The sequence below is a fragment of the Garra rufa genome, chromosome 13 (genome assembly GCF_049309525.1).
Source record: "Garra rufa chromosome 13, GarRuf1.0, whole genome shotgun sequence".
NCBI classification, from domain to species: Eukaryota; Metazoa; Chordata; class Actinopteri; order Cypriniformes; family Cyprinidae; genus Garra; species Garra rufa.
In genome coordinates this window covers 32,832,219-32,850,366 of record NC_133373.1, presented here as the reverse complement: position 1 = coordinate 32,850,366, position 18,148 = coordinate 32,832,219, and the positions used below count along the sequence as shown (strand labels likewise).

At 33.6% G+C, this 18,148-nt stretch overlaps 1 protein-coding gene across 2 annotated transcripts in view; it reads left to right on the top strand.

Annotated features, from left to right (window-relative positions):
* txlnba (taxilin beta a) overlaps positions 1-16,137 on the top strand; it is a 30,355-nt gene extending 14,218 nt beyond the window's left edge. The window contains exons 5-10 of one of the 2 annotated variants that reach the window (XM_073853196.1): positions 666-860; positions 5,586-5,705; positions 8,225-8,299; positions 10,182-10,274; positions 13,690-13,785; positions 13,862-16,137. In XM_073853196.1, the coding sequence (XP_073709297.1) occupies positions 666-860; positions 5,586-5,705; positions 8,225-8,299; positions 10,182-10,274; positions 13,690-13,785; positions 13,862-15,289 (2,007 nt within the window). In that variant the 3' untranslated portion in view covers positions 15,290-16,137. Of the gene's footprint in view, positions 1-665; positions 861-5,585; positions 5,706-8,088; positions 8,164-8,224; positions 8,300-10,181; positions 10,275-13,689; positions 13,786-13,861 lie in introns of both variants that reach the window. The other variant, XM_073853197.1, reaches the window with a different exon arrangement.
* The last annotated feature ends 2,011 nt before the right edge of the window (positions 16,138-18,148 follow it).

The window sequence follows — 18,148 nt, the reverse complement described above, 5'->3', positions numbered from 1 at the left end:
TGACAATGCAACATTTCTCATTTTCATTTAAGTGTTTTTAAGTTTAGGTTTTTTATCTAATATTTATATTTTATTTTATTTCAGATTTATTTTAATTAATCAAGCTGAATATCACTTGTGATCAATCAAAATGTCACATACTTAACAAATAATTGACTTCGGCCCATTGAATTATCATAAAATAATGCACACCCAAGGTGTGTTGTTTTTTGAGCAGCAAATCAGAATATTAGAATGATTTCTGAGGGATCATGTGACTAGAGTAATGATGCTAAAAAATCAGCTTTGAAATCGCAAGAATAAATTACATTTTCAAATATATTCAAATAGAAAACAGTTATTTTTAATAGTAAAAATATTTCAAAATTGTACTGTTTTTGCTGTACTTTGGATCAAATAAATGCAGGCTTGGTGAGCAGAAGAGACTTCTTTAAAAAAACATGACAAATCTTACTGTTCAAAAACCTTCGACTGGTAGTGTAATTCCCATCACTGCCATTTCTACCTCAAAATGCCATCAAACACAATACATTATTTGACTTTTACCATCTAATCACAGCTCCATCTCACACCCTCACGTAATACTAGATCTAGATTGCTTTCATCACTTAAGGCTGCCTATTTCCAGATTTCCCACACGTTTCCTTTCCTCTTTCTCCCCGCAGGAGGAGAGTCTGCAAAGGCTGCGGGAGGATGAAATGAAGCGGAAGGAGATCACCGCTCATTTCCAGAGCACGCTGGTGGACATTCAGAACCAGATCGAGCAGCACAGTAACCGCAACAACAAGCTGTGCCAAGAGAACAGCGAGTTGGCCAGCAAACTCAAGACCATCATAGAGCAATATGAGCGGAGAGAAGTGGTACTGACTGAGAAATCAACACACACATTACATTAAGTCTATACAAATAGCATCTAGATTTGAAATGCATTAAATCCACACATAAGCAGAGCTACAGCAGGCCACCTTTCACAGAAAGGTATTTTCAGCTACACAGCACTGTGCTGTTTATGTGGGCAGTGTGAAGACTGTAACCTGTTAATATGGGCCCTAAAATAAATATGTGCTTGTGGTGTGAAGCAGACTGAAGACCTGTGCAGTGAAAGCCAGCTAAATGAATTGAGTATTTCAAACACCCCAGTATCTAACACATCTGTCAAAGCGATTCAGTCACAAATCCATTTAAAGCTGCACCCCAAGGCACAGTCGAGATTAGGTTTTGGTACAAGTAAGTGGGCACCATAAGTGATTGTGATATATTTGATAATGCATCAAATTAGATTTTTTTTTTACTCTGGTCCATCTAAAAACTTTAATGAGCCATTATTGGATGTACAAACTCATTTTAAACTCAAACTACAGTCAAAAGTTCTGAATAATATTATATATTCTTTTTTTTATGTCAAGTCTCTTATGCGTACCAAGGCTGGATTTATTTGATTAAAAATACAGTAAAAACAGTAATTTTTGTGAAATATTAAATAATTCTAATGTACTGATTTAGTTAAAAAAAAAAATTATTTTATTATATGCTTATTGTATTTTTTTATTATTTTAAAATATTTCTATTTAGCTTTTATGCATTTTTTTCAGCTTTATTTCTATTAATGAAAACACTAATTAAAATATTTTGATATTAATAATATTTTTAATTATTTTAGACTTATTTAACAACGACTTAACAACAGACAACACTCTAATTAAAGAGCATGATTGAAAATGTGCAACGTTATGAGTGAAAAAAAATAAAAAATAAAAAATTATTTTAATATGCTAATTTGGTTTAATTTTCTGTAATTTTATTATGTGCTTTTTGTATTTATTATTATTATTATTATTATTTGTAAATATTTCTATTTAGGTTTAATGTATTTTTATGTTTTTAGTCATTTTAGTATTTTTGTTTAGGTTTTACATTGAATATATTGCTTTATTTCAAATAACAAAAACACTAAATATTTGAATATGAATAATATTTTTATTATTTTATTTTTATTAGAATTTAAAAATATTTCTATTTTTTATTTTTGTTTTTAGTAATTTTTGTATTTTTTGTTTAGGCACTTCATTTAGTATTTCTAATTTATTTTATTTCATCTTTATTTCAAACAACGAAAACACTAATTAAAATATTTGAATATTAATAATATTTTTATTATTGTATTTTTCATTTTCATTTTCATTTTTAGTCATTTTAGAATTATTTGTTTAGGTTCTTCATTAAATATTTATATTTTATTTTAATTTTAGCTTTATTTCAAATAATGAACACACTAATTAAAATATTTTAATATTAATAATATTTTTTATAATTATTTTAAAATATTTCTATTTAGCTTTAATGTATTTTTCATTTTTGTTTTTAGTAATTCTTTAGTGTTTTTTGTTTAGGTACTTCATTGAATATTTATTTTATTTCATCTTTATTTCAAACAACGAAAACACTAATTAAAATATTTGAATATTAATAATATTTTTATTGTTGTATTTTTCATTTTCATTTTTAGTCATTTTAGAATTATTTGTTTAGGTTCTTCATTAAATATTTATATTTTATTTTAATTTTAGCTTTATTTCAAATAATGAACACACTAATTAAAATATTTTAATATTAATAATATTTTTTATAATTATTTTAAAATATTTCTATTTAGCCTTAATGTATTTTTCATTTTTGTTTTTAGTAATTCTTTAGTGTTTTTTGTTTAGGTACTTCATTGAATATTTATTTTATTTCATCTTTATTTCAAACAACGGAAACACTAATTAAAATATTTGAATATTAGTAATATTTTTATTATTGTATTTTTTATTTTCGTTTTTAGTCATTTTAGTATTATTTGTTTAGGTTCTTCATTAAATATTTATATTTTATTTTAATTTTAGCTTTATTTCAAATAATGAACACACTAATTAAAATATTTTAATATTAATAATATTTTTATTATTATTTTAAAATATTTCTATTTAGCTTAAATGTATTTTTTATTTTTGTTTTTAGTAATTCTTTAGTGTTTTTTTGTTTAAGTACTTAATTGAATATTTATTTTATTTCAATTTTATTTTAATTAACGAAAACACTAATTAAAACATTTTAATATTAATACAATTTTTATTCATTTATTTGTAGTTTTCAATATTTAAAATATATATATTACTATTTAGCTTTAATGTAATTTTTGCTGTTTTTAGTCATTTTAGTCGTTTTTGGATAGGCCATTCATTGAATATTTAGATTTTCTTTTATTTCAATGAATGAAAACACTAACTCAAATATTTTAATATTAATAGTATTATAATTATTTAACAATGACATCAAATGATTCTAATAAGCTGATTTAGTGCTCAATTATTATCAAGCATAGAATTATTATCAGCACAGAATTAATTCTGAAGGATCATGTGACACTGAAGACTGGAGTAATGGCTGCTGAAAATTCAGCTTTGCTATCTCAAAAATAAATGACATTTTACATTATATTACAACAGTAATAGTTTACAATATTACTGTTTTTACAGTATTTTTGATGCAGCCTTGGTGAGCACAAGCGACTTTCCAAGACATTAAAAAATTATCCCAACTTTTGACTTATTGTTCACATGAGCAATCTTTACAATCACTATGCATAAAAACATATGCGGCTTTTAGAGCTGGAGTCTGCCAGAGCTGTAATTTCACAACACAAGGCGGAGGAAACTACACCCTCACACTTTCTAAAGCTGCTATATGCACAGCAGATACTTGTATTTTTGACTTTGACTCAGTGATTCACGCTCGGTTTGACAGTGAATATTGCACCTCGTAGAACACTCTTGTATTCTGTATCTAATCACACGAGGATCGACCGGTGGAATGACATGCCTGATGTGAGGGGAAGTTTAGCTCAATCTGTCATGCTGATGGGTACCACAGAGACTGCTTACACGCATCTGTGTGCTAGGCTAAAACACCCCAAGAATTTAACTGACTCGAGATCGAATTGTGCCATGTGTCTCTACTGCCCTCTGCTGGCTGCGGAAGAGATACGCACCATATGAGGGAATTGCATCATGCTTAATGTGATTTACACAAGAAGAACATGTTCCCAGAGCAACATCCCTATTGACCAATCACGCCCTCTGATTTTAGGTGTAAAGGCATGATTGATATGAAAGCGGTTCCAAGAACAACAAAGGATGTTGATCCTGGAACATGTTCTGCTTGTGAATAATCACACTGTGTGGTGTATAGAGACAAACAAGTGTTCAGTGTTAAAATGTTGTGCTGCATTAAATGTTGTTCCAAGAACTGACTAGAGCTGGAAAAACAAACAACAAAAATAAAATAAAATCCAGCATCTTTGCGACCCTGCAAAGGACAAGTGGTTTGGACAATGAAAAACAAATAAAATAAAATAAAATAAAATAAAATAAAGCATCTTTGCGACCCTACACAAGACAAGTGGTTTAGGTAATGGAAAAATAAAAATAAATAAATAAATTAAATTAAATTAAAAATAAAGAATCCTTGCAATCTTACACAAGTGGTTGGGACAGTGGAAAAAAAAAAAAAATAACAATTTACAAAATAAAACAAAATAAAATAAAATAAAGCATCCATGCGATCTTACAAAAGACAAGTGGGAAAATAAATTTAAACAATGGACTATAAATAAAAAAATAAATTAAATAAATAAATAAAAATAAAGTAAAGTAAAGTAAAATAAAATATCCTTGTGACCGTACAAGTGGTTTGGACAATGGCAAATAAATAAATAAATAAATAAAATTGACATTAAATTAAAATGAATAAAACATAATCAATAAAATAAAATAACAATTAAAAAAATAAAAAGAATTTAAAAAAAAAGCATCCTTGTGACCCTACACAAGACAAGTAGTTTGGACAATGGAAAACAAATAAATAAAATAAAATAAAATAAAAAACAAAATAATAAAATAAATATTTTTACAAAATAAAATAAAATAAATAAAATAATAACAATAAAAAAATTTATAAAAAAAGCATCTTTGCAATAAAATATCCTTGCGACCGAACAAGTGGTTTGGACAATGGCAAATAAATAAATAAATAAAATTGACATTAAATTAAAATAAATTAAACATAATAAATTAAAATAAAATAACAATTAAAAAAATAAAAAGAACAATTTCAAATAATAAAATTAAATCAAATAAAAAAGCATCCTTGTGACCCTACACAAGACAATTAGTTTGCACAATGGAAAACAAATAAAATTAAATTAAATAAATCAAATTAAATATAGCATAAAATAAAGCATCCTTGCGACCCTACATAAGTAATTTAGACAATGGAGAATAAAATAAAATTAAATAAAACATTTTTTTATCAAAATAAAAAATAAATAAAACAAAATAAATATCCTTACATCCGTGTGACCCTACACAAGACAAGTGGATTGGATAATAGATAAATAAAAATAAAAACAAACAAACACATAAATAAAATTAAAAAACTTAAAAATCATTGTGACCCTACACAAGACAAGTAGTTTGGACAATGAAAAATAAAATAAAATAAAATAAATACATCAAATTGAATATTCCCCCCTTTTTTTTATCCAGAGTTTAGAGAAGATCTTCAAACACAGAGATCTACAGCAGAAACTGTCTGATGCCAAGCTGGAAGAAGCCAACATGCTCCTCAGTCAAGCTGAAGAGAAGCACAAGAGAGAGAAGGAATATGTAAGACACACAGATCTATTCTGGCTCTTCAGATTTGCCTCAAGTAAAATGAAGGGCGGGCAAACCTATTTGCATGTGCTTACAATTAATTTATTTACAAGCAGGGTCTAAAATTAACACTCATCAAGTGCCAAATGCAAGTAACAATAGTCATTTTTTAAGAAACTGCAACATAATATATTAATTTGATCTGTAAGAATGATAATCTGGAATTTCCTGATAAGTGAAGAGAAGAATGTGTCATTCAAATGAAGCTGTCAGCTAAAGAAAACATCTGGCATGACTTGCAAGTCTTCTCAGTGGAAATTTTTCCACCAAAAATGTATCTTCGATCTTTGTTTTGTCCCTAAGAGTCCATATTCCTTACATAAAGGTATAAACTATTTGTAAAATATTTTGCGATACAAAGTCACTGGCTATACATACATACATACATACATGCATATATATATATATATAATATACAGTCAAGCCCGAAATTATTCATACCCCTGGCATATTCTAACTTTTTTTTTTGACCGGAAATGACACAGGCTTCTCCCAAAAGATAATTAGATGATGTACAAGAGGCATCATTGCGGAAAAAAAATATTTCTCAGCTTTTATTTACATTTGAACAAAAAGTGGCATCTCCAAAATTATTCATAGTCTTTGCAAACTGTGACAGTCTATGGGAAAATCCAAAGTTCTATACCAGTGGTTCTCAATCCTGGTCCTGGGGGACCCCTGCTCTGCACATTTTGCATGTCTCCCTTATTTAACCCACCTGATTGAGATCGTCAGCTCATTAGTAGAGATCCATGAACTGAACTAACAAGCTGAAGATCTCAATCAGGTGTGTTAAATAAGAGAGACATGCAAAATGTGCAGAGCAGGGGTCCTCCAGGACCAGGATTGAGAACCACTGTTCTATACCATTCCAAATAGTCCAAACTGTTCTAAAGCATCCTAATTACCCTGATTCATTGGAAACAGCTGTTTTAATCAACTCAACAGGTGAAAAACTGCTGTTGGTTTGTGGACAGTCATGGCTAAGACAAAGGAGCTAACTGAGGACCTGCGGCTGCGAAATGTGGCTGCTCAGGAAGTCAGGCAAGTCAGGAAAGGGCTATAAGACCATAAATGTTTTGAAGTTCCAGTGGCTACAGTGCAAAGTATTATTAAAAAATTCAAGACATTCCGCACTGTGAAAAATCTCAGAGGACGTGGTCGAAAGCCAAAAGCTGACACCTGGGTGGCCAGGAGGATAGTGAGAGAGGTAAAAAAGAATCCAAGGATCACCACCAAGGTCATCCTGATGAATCTGGGCTCTGCTGGTGGCAACATCTCAAGGCAGACAGTCCAACGTTCACTGCACACCGCTGGGTTCCACGGACGCAGACCAAAGAGGACACCACTTCTCCAGATAAGGCACACAAAAGCCCGCTTGGCCTTTGCAAATGCTCATCTGGACAAAGAAGAAGACTTCTGGTCTTCTGTTTTACGGTCAGATGAAACAAAAATTTAATTGTTTGGCCACAATGATGTAGCCTTCATTTGGCGTAAAAAAGGAGAAGCCTTCAACCCTAAGAACACCATCCCCACTGTCAAACATGGCGGTGAGAACCTAATGTTTTGGGGGTGTTTTTCAGCTAGCGGACCAGGGAACCTAATCACAGTGAAAAAGGAGCAATACATCAAAATTCTCAACAACAACATCAGGCAGTCTGCAGAGAAACTTGGCCTTGGGCACCAGTGGACATTTCAGCACGACAACGACCCAAAACACACAGCAAAAGTGGTGAAGAAATGGTTAGCAGACAAAACATTAACATTTTGCAGGGGCCCAGCCAGAGTCCTGACTTAAATCCAATTGAGAATCTGTGGAGGGAGCTAAAGATCAGGGTGATGGCAAGGAGACCCTCCAAGCTGAAAGAGTTGGAGCTCATCGCTAAAGATAAATGGGCAAAAATACCAGTGGAGACATGCAAAAAGCTGGTCAGAAATTATATGAAGCAATTGATTGCTGTAATAGCCAAAAAAGGCTTTTCTATTGATTATTGAGAAGGGTATGAATCATTTTGGAGATGCCACTTTTTGTTCAAATGTAATTAAAGATGAATAATATTTTTTTTTCCACAATGATGCCTCTTGTACATCATCTTATTATCTTTTGGGAGAAGCCTGTGTCATTTCCGGTTAAAAAAAAACTTGCTGGTTGAATAAAAGTAACTTTAAATCAGAATTTGCCAGGGGTATGAATATATATAACCTATATAATTAACTTACATTTTCTCAAGAGTGGCAAAAAGTTCATTTTAGACCCTGTTTATAAAAATGTTTCACTGAATCTCAATATCTGGCAAATTGGCAAATGTTAACATCTCACCATTTATGTTGTTAGTTGCTTAAAGAGGCTATTGAAAAAACAAAGAAATGCTACGCAATGAGGGAGCAGGAGTTGCAGATGAAGAAACAGGTAATGCCGAGTTCTCGGTCTTTCTCACCTGTTTGTGTGTGTGTGTCTTGTGTTTAACCAGTTACTCACTCAGGCTGCAGAGTGGAAACTACAGGCTAAAGAGCTGAAAGAGCAGCACACTGTCATGCAGGCCCAGGTGAATATCTACCGCTGTGGCATTACCCACAATCCAACTCTCTCTCTCCTCTCTAGCTGTGGCTTTTCTCTCGCTGAGCTGTGTGACAAACCACATAAACCAATCAATCTTTAAAAGGCAATTTACAGTGATGATTCAGAGCCATTAGGTGAAACTGCACTAAATGCACTGTCTGAATACATTTCAGCTGAGATGGATAGATAAATTACAGGCGGATGTTTATGAAAATCAATCATTAGAGCTTTACAGTTCTGTGTAGACCATTATAAGGGACTTTTAAGTGCCTAAAAAAAATGAAAATTCTGTCTTTATTTACTCACCCTAATGTTGTTCCAAACCTGGATGACTTTTTTTCTTCAGTGGAACATAAAAGGAGCAATTTTGAAGAATATATTGGGCATTTCTATTGCATTTACAGTAAATAAGGAGGTTTCCAGCTACAAAAAGGATATACATATTGCACATTGCACATTATTTTACCAAAATAAAAAGGATCATACAAAATGCATGTTACTTTTTTTTTATTTAGTACTGACCTGAATAAGATATTACACATACGCAAGAAAAAATAAAAGTTGAATTTATAAAAATGATCTCGTTCAAAAGTTTACATACACTTGATTCTTAATATTGTGTTGTTACCTGAATGATCCACAGTTGTTTATAAGTCCTGAACAGTTAAACTGCCCACTGTTCTTCAGAAAAATCCTTTAGGTCCCTCAGATTCTTTGGTTTTTCAGCATTTTTGTGTATTGGAACCCTATCCAACAATGACTGTATGATTTTAAGATCCATCATTTCACACTGAGGGACTCTTGCAACTATTACAGAAGGTTCAAACACTCACTGATGCTTCAGAAAGAAACACAATGCATTACGAGCCGAGGGAGTGAAAACTTTTGAACAGAATAAAGATGTGTACATTTTTCTAAATATCTTTTTTTTTTTTTTCATTTAGTACTGCCCTTCAGAAGCTACAGAAGATACTTATTTCCCAGTAGACAAATTAAGTTAAATTTACCCTTACCTTCAAATTCAAAAAGTTTTCACCCCCTGGCTTAATGCATTGTTTTTCTTTCTGAAGCATCAGTGAGCATTTGAACTATCTGTAATAGTTGCATATGAGTCCCTCAATTTTGCAGTGTGTATGTAAACCATTGACCTCAACTGTAAAAGCATCATAAAAGTGGTGCATATTTAGAAATATTAACATTCTGTCTTAGAGGAGATAAATCATGTAGACACTGATTAATTATTTAAGGAAATGAACGTGACAACATCTCACTGTCTCTGAATCTATAAAGATGAAGCTCTATGAGTTAATTATGTTGATGGCTGTATGAAAGCTTCCTCTCTCTCGTGGCTCTATTGTGACAACACCAACAGAAATGTATCATTTCAATGAATTATTATCGTTCACAAGTGCCACAAGTGATGAACACTAAATACGACCTGGATGAGTTACACTGCTGCTGCTATAAATAATAAGACTCACATTACATACTGAGTCATTGCAGAAAATGTTCACTTATTTTACGCTTTGTGTTTTTGAATGGAACATTTGCCTTGACTAATTGCAGATGGATTGTGTACAGTGCAGCTGCAATATCAGTGATTAACTCTTTCATCTTTACATCAGGTTCATAATGTAAATAGAAGAATGAATGATGAAGTAAATTAATGGATGTATGAATGAATAAAGAAAATATGTATTTATTTATTTTTTAATTCATGTATTTCTTTATTCTTTATATAAATATTTATTTATTAAATAGTAAAGAAAGTATTTAAAAATAATTTGTTCCTTTTTCCTTACTGTACTCCTAGGCATTATTTCACAATGTTTTTCTAAATGACGCTAACTCTAAGTCTCTTCTTACAGCTTGTGTTGTACTCCCAGAAGTTTGATGAGTTCCAGAACACGTTGTCAAAAAGCAATGAAATTTACGTCACTTTCAAACAGGAGATGGAGAAGGTTTGTTGTTTTATGCACATTTTTATAGTCTTGAGCTGAAAGTTAAAAGGAAAATACCGTTTATCTAAAAGATAAATTTACTTGAGAACTGCATGCGAAGACTTTTTCAGATAAAGTAAACTGTTGTTCAAAAGTTTGGGATAAGGAAGATATTTAATGTTTTTTTAAGTCTTTTCTGCTCATCAAGGCTGCAGCTGCCTTTTTTTCCATTAAAAATATAGTAATATTGTAAAATATTATTTAATTATTCTTTATTTAAAATAGTGTTTTTCATTTCAATATCCCTTAAAATAGAATTTATTTCTGTGATACAAATCTGAATTTTCAGCATCATTACTCCAGTCTTCAGTGTCAAATGATACTTCAGAAATTTTCTAATATTATCTGATTTATTATCAATGTTGTAAACAGTTGTGCTGCTTAATATTTTTTTGGAACCTGTAATACTTTTTTAGGATTCTTTGATGAATACAATGTTAAAAAAGACCATATATACTATACAGTCGTGGCCAAAAGTTTTTAGAATGACACAAATATTAGGCTACGTCTACATTAATCCGGATACATTTGAAAATGGAGTTTTCGTTTTAAAACGCTCTCTGTCCACACTAGCGTTTCCAAGCGTTTTCCAAAAGTTTCTCATCCACACTGAAATGTAGGAAAACATCGAATTCGCCTTACTGCGCATGCGTAAAGCCTCCAAAATTATACAGGCCAAAACGGAGAGAAAAAGATGCGTTTTCAAACGAAAACGTATTAGTGTGGACATGGCCTTAGTTTTCACATAGTTTGCTGCTAAACTGCTTTTAGATCTTTGTTTCAGTTGTTTCTGTGATGTACTGAAATATAATTATAAGCACTTCATACGTTTCAAAGGCTTTTATCGACAATTACATGACATTTATGCAAAGAGTCAGTATTTGCAGTGTTGGCCCTTCTTTTTCAGGATCTCTGCAATTCGACTGGGCATGCTCTCAGTAAACTTCTGGGCCAAATCCTGACTGATAGCAACCCATTCTTTCATAATCACTTCTTGGAGTTTGTCAGAATTAGTGGGTTTTTGTTTGTCCATCCGCCTCTTGAGGATTGACCACAAGTTCTCAATGGGATTAAGATCTGGGGAGTTTCCAGGCCATGGACCCAAAATTTCAACGTTTTGGTCCCAGAGCCACTTAGTTATCACTTTTGCCTTATGGCACGGTGCTCCATCGTGCTGGAAAATGTATTGTTCTTCACCAAACTGTTGTTGGATTGTTGGAAGAAGTTGCTGTTGGAGGGTGTTTTGGTACCATTCTTTATTCATGGCTGTGTTTTTGGGCAAAACTGTGAGTGAGCCCACTCCCTTGGATGAGAAGCAACCCCACACATGAATGATCTCAGGATGCTTTACTGTTGGCATGACACAGGACTGATGGTAGCGCTTACCTTTTCTTCTCTGGACAAGCCTTTTTCCAGATGCCCCAAAAAATCGGAAAGAGGCTTCATCGGAGAATATGACTTTGCCCCATTCCTCAGCAGTCCATTAGCCATACTTTTTGCAGAAGATCAATCTGTCCCTGATGTTTTTGTTTTTGGAGAGAAGTGGCTTCTTTGCTGCCCTTCTTGACACCAGGCCATCTTCCAAAAGTCTTGGCCTCACTGTACGTGCAGATGCGCTCACACCTGCCTGCTGCCATTCCTGAGCAAGCTCTGCACTGGTGGCACTCCGATCCCACAGCTGAGTCCTCTTTAGGAGACGATCCTGGCGCTTGCTGGACTTTCTTAGACGCCCTGAAGCCTTCTTAACAAGAATTGAGCCTCTTTCCTTGAAGTTCTTGATGATCCTATAAATTGTTGATTTAGGTGCAATCTTAGTAGCCACAATATCCTTGCCTATGAAGCCATTTTTATGCAACGCAATGATGGCTGCACGCGTTTCTTTGCAGGTCACCATGGTTAACAATGGAAGAACAATGATTTCAAGCATCACCCTCCTTTTAACATGTCAAGTCTGACATAATGATCTCCAGGCTTGTGCTCGTCAACATTCTCATCTGAGTTAACAAGACGATTACTGAAATGATCTCAGCAGGTCCTTTAATGACAGCAATGAAATGCAGTGGAAAGTTTTTTTCGGGATTAAGTTAATTTTCATGGCAAAGAAGGACTATGCAATTCATCTGATCACTCTTCATAACATTCTGGAGTATATGCAAATTGCTATTATAAAAACTTAAGCTGCAACTTTTCCAATTTCCAATATTTATGTAATTCTCAAAACTTTTGGCCACGACTGTACACTACTGTTCAAAGTTTGGGGTCAGTCAATTTTTTCTTTCTTTTTTTGTTTGAAAGAAATTAATACTTTTATTCAGCAAGATTGTATTAAATTGATTAAAAAAAAAAGTGATAGTAAAGACTTATATTGTTAGAAAATATTTATATTTTGAACAAATGCTGTTCTTTTTAACTTTTTATTTAACAAAGAATCCTGAAAAAATATCACAGGTTCCAAAAAATATTAAGTAGCACAACTTTTTTTTCCAATATTGATAATAAATTAGCATATTATACTAATTTCTGAAGGATCATGTGACACTGAAGACTGGAGTAATAGCTGATGGAAATTCAGACAAAATGCATCACAGAAATAAATAATATCTGAAAGTATATTAAAATAGAAAACTGTTAAATTGCAAAATTAAATTAAATTGCAATAATATTTCATTTTATTACTTTTTTCAGTATTTTTAATCAAATAAATGGAACTTTGATGAGCCTAAGAGGGAAAAAAAAATTATCCCAAACTTTTGAACGGCAGTGTATATTAAAAAATGTATTTTGCAATGTCTGACTTTTTTTTCACTTGATTTTAACTTGTTTATACTTATAACAAGTGACAAATCTGCCAATATTTTTGCTGACATCTGCCATTTTTTTTATATTTTAAATGCAAAACCAGACAAAAACACTTGTTAGGAATATCATTTTTTGCCGTGAACAACTTGAAATGTGACTCTGGACCACAAAACCAGTCTTGAGTAGCACAGGAATATTTGTAGCAATTGTCAAAAATACATAGTATGAGTCAAAATTATAGATTTTTCTTTTATGCCAAAAATCATTAGGATATTAGGTAAAGATCATGTTCCATGAAGATATTGTAAATTTCCTAACATAAATATAGCAAAGTTTTTCAGTAGTAATATGCATTGCTAAGATTTTCTCAGTATTTTGATTATTTTGCACTCTCAGATTACAAATTTTCAAATATTGTCCTATCCTAACAAACCATACATCAAATGGAAAGCTTATTTATTTAGCTGATGAATAAATGAATAAACTTATGAGTGTTTTTGTGGTCCAGGGTCACAAATGCCTTTGTCTGTTTAAAGGCATATAAGTCTTATGCTGATCACTTTTTTTATTTGAACAGATGACAAAGAAGATGAAAAAGCTGGAAAAGGAGTCAAGCATATGGAAAACACGGTTCGAAAGCTGCAACAAAGCTCTTGTTGACATGATTGAGGAGGTAATTTACACACACGACTCGTCAGTATTTGACCATTAACGTTTCACTTACTAACTGATTAACTCCACTCCAACAGAGATCAGAAAAGGCCAAAGAGTTTGAACTCTTCACTGTGAAAATCGACCGTCTGGAAACTCTGTGCCGAGCACTGCAGGATGAAAGAAAAATTTTATATGAGAAGATTAAAGACATACGGTCCTCAGAAAAGGCGACTCTAGCACCTGCATTGGACTTGCCCCAAGAAGATGAGCTTCCAGGCCTCACCCAACTTTCTAAGCTGGCTCCCAACCCCATGTTGACCGCAGAGATGAAGAGGCTGAGAGACGAGCAGATCCGTCTGCAGGAGTTTGCAGCATCCTTGGTGAGTTCCATACCAGATGAAGCCGGAGAATCTGAAAGTGAGGAAGAAGAGATGGCCCAAAAGCTTTCAGCGATTCCTGAGGCTCCCAAACTTGAGTCCACCGAACCAGCTGAGAAACCAGAATCAACACAAGAAGAAAACAAACCAGAGGTTGTTAACATAAATGAAGAGAAGCCATTAGTTCCCACAAATCCTGAGACAAAATCACAACCAGAGATCACTGAACAACAGACAGTCAAACAAGAACCAATCCAGAAAGAGGCGACAAAAACTGAAGAGACGGTTGAACAGAAATCCACTCAGCCAAAGCCTGTCATAAAAGAAGAGAGCAAAGATGAAGCTGTTAAACCTGAGATATCCCAACCAGAGCTGCCCAAACAAGAGCCCCTCAAAGAGGAGCAGCCAAAGCCTGTCGTGAAAGAAGAGAGCAAAGATAAAGCAGTTAAACCTGAGGTACCTGAAGAAGAGCCACCCAAACAAGAGCTCCTCAAAGAGGAGCAGCTGAAGCCTGTCGTGAAAGAAGAGAGCAAAGATAAAGCAGTTAAACCTGAGGTACCTGAAGAAGAGCCACCCAAACAAAAGCCCCTCAAAGAGGAGCAGCTGAAGCCTGTCGTGAAAGAAGAGAGCAAAGATAAAGCAGTTAAACCTGAGGTACCTGAAGAAGAGCCACCCAAACAAAAGCCCCTCAAAGAGGAGCAGCCAAAGCCTGTCGTAAAAGAAGAGAGCAAAGATGAAGCTGTTAAACCTGAGATATCCCAACCAACTCCACCCAAACAAGAGCCCCTCAAAGAGGAGCAGCTGAAGCCTGTTGTGAAAGAAGAGAGAAAAGATGAAGCAGTTAAACCTGAGGTACCTGAAGAAGAGCCACCCAAACAAGAGCCCCTCAAAGAGGAGCAGCCAAAGCCTGTCGTGAAAGAAGAGAGCAAAGATGAAGCTGTTAAACCAGAGCCACCCAAACAAGAGGCCCTCAAAGAGGAGCATGTTGAGAAAGCCGCAGCTGCCTCTGAGGAAGCCAAAGTGCCAGCGACAAAACCTAAAGCTCCAAAATCCCAAGAGGCCAAAGCGAAGGCTACCAAAGCTCCGCCTAAAAAACAAGGTTCAGCCAAAAAGAAAGGTCCTGCAAAGGGTCCGAATAAAAGCTAAGCTGAAATGCATTACCAAAGGAGATTTTTTTTTTGTGGATCATTTCTAGATCAGTTTGTTTGTGTAGTTAGACTGTGAAGTGACTGTTGATTGCAACAGACATGTCAAATTTTGTCTGATCAGTGTGTTACCTCTGTCAGCATCTTTTTGCCAACTGAATGTTGAATCAGCATTTTTTGAGTCTTGGAACATCTGACAAGTGAAGTAGGTCTACTGTACTCGGTTAGCGTTGGTTTGTGTCTGTCTGTGTAGTGTGAAGTGGCCTTAGAAGTTAATACAGATGATGACAGACTGGTCGTAGGACAGGTTCCTTTTACTATAAAGTTTACTATAAGTATGACTTTCTGGTTGTTTGTGTGTAATAAGGACTTTTTCCATTTGTAATACTTTCTCAGTATCCTCCAATAAACATTTGCTCCTGACAATCCTACAAAATGTTCTTTTTCACAAAGACATTTAGTCATATGACTAATACAAATGAAATGCAAAGCTTTATGTGTAAAAGGCAGATTACATCTAAACAATAGGATTTCAAATGTTCTGGAGAAAACTGCCAAGACGGTGCTACTGTAGGTGGTTGTTAAGCAAGGAAATTTACACCACTTTTAAGCTGGAGATGGAAAAGGTTTGTCACACATTACTACAGTATGGAGAAACAAATAATAGAGGGGAAACAAAATGTAAAAACTTCTTATTCCAGTAAAACATTTCTTAAAAGTTGAAAACTTTTGCTCTATAGAACATTTGTTTATCCTATCAATAAAGATAATTAAATGATACTTTGGTTGATTTTGGCCTTGACATGGATAAATAAACATGACACTAAAGCCGCCAATATGTGGTGGGAAGTTGCTGTCTCATTGAGTGATTCATTGAATCATTCATTGAACCATTCATTCAAAACAGATTCATTTAAAAGCAAGTGCTTCCCTGCATCCCAAAATGCATACTATCCTCCCTATCTTCCCTAAATAGTATTGAAAATTACTAACACATCAGGATGGATAGTTTGCACATTATGCCGAAGGCCCTGTGTTTATGAATAGAACACTGAATCAATAGCTCACTTGACTCCATCAAAGAGATTCATTCAGGAACGAAACATCAGTGTTGCTCTGAGGCACACAATTTTGTTATGGCCTTTTCTAAACTATTTTAGTTGGCAAAACAGAAAAAAGACTTTAAATACACACAATATTGTGTCTTAAATGTAACTTACTCAATATTAACTTATATATATTGTGAAATAGCCCTATGTTTGTTGGATTGTTGTATACAGACCTTATGTAGCCTCGCCCTTTTTCAGCACAGCGCTCGTCTTCTGTCTTCCGCTTTTTCCACAGCCTGAAGGTAATGTTTAATTCCAGGCAGGGTTTTGAGCCCGTTAATCACGACTTCAAACCACGACTCACGACTTTGTAGCGTTCCAGGCAAGTCACGCCAAACTGCTTGAGCATTTATTATTATTATATCATTATTAATTTGATGCCAACGTTAAATTGTCCTAAAGTCTATTTTTTCACCGTGCATAAACACCGCATCCGTAGGGGCTGTCATTGTTGTTTCGCGGGCTATTTGACGTCGGTCAAAGGCGAGTTCATTCTTAACACTGTCATTTCAGTTGACATAATGCATATATTTGTTTCTTTGTATATTATGTGCAAACAATCTGTCAACTCTTTCCTGTATTTTTTCCTGCATTAAAAAAAAAGAAGTTCAAGTTCCAGTGCGTTCCAGTGCACTTTCACGGGTAGAAAATTGGAAAAACAAGGGTAACGGGTTGCCTGGAACGCGGCATAAGCTTACATTTTCAATGAACCGCTCGTTTTAAAATCGTCCCAGTCTACTGACATTTGTTATGACATCCGCCCAGGCAGGGCCGTCGCCAGAAAATTTTCATTGGGGGGGCATTTCGTTTTCATAGGGGGGCACACTTTTTATGATATCATAAACAGACATTAGACGTACTATATATATGTATATATATATATATATATATATATATATATATATATATATATATATATATATATTCAACAATAGCCGATCACAGACATGTCTGCTAATTGCGCAGCTGAGCAAATGGATAATTTTTTTTAAGGAATCGTGTAGGCTGTTAACATATGCACTGTCTAAAATTTATCGATACATCACTATAATATTATATGCGACTATATACTTTGCTAAAACAATATTCTTGAATTCAACGAATTCATGACAATATTTTACATTAAACTACCCAGAAAGTTATAGTTAAAAGTTCCTTAAAAGCATGTAAAGTTAAAAAACGTATTTACGTACTTACTAGTTTTAAAACACTTACTGCATGAATTAAAAAAAAAACTGCTATACACATATCAGACAAAATTGTATTGTATTAAAAAAACAGTTGTTGTCGACAAATCCTTTAAATTTTATGGTAGCCTATTCAGACAGAAGAACATAAAAAATATGAGCAGCTACAAGATTATAGTACAAATTTATATATAAACATTATGAAATAAATCACAAATTATTATGGCATTCGTTATAAACACCATACAAAAGTCTAACCATATACGATTTTAAAGAGAAACTGAAACGCATATATGCATCTTTCTGCAAGAATACAAATATTTTCCACTTCTAGAGGCTCCAGCGCGATCGCTTAGATTTTTTTCCTTATAGCGGAACCAACATAAAATATGTCATTTTTGGTCACATAAATAAGAATAAGACATTATTCCGAACTGTAAAAGGTTAACTTCTATTTGCACTTACTATAAAAACAGCTTTCGTAAAATAAAGAAAAAGTGTGGGCTTTCAGCCTTCTCTGTTTCCTTGAGCTTGCTGCGCGGTCACTAAATGAACCAGAACTCA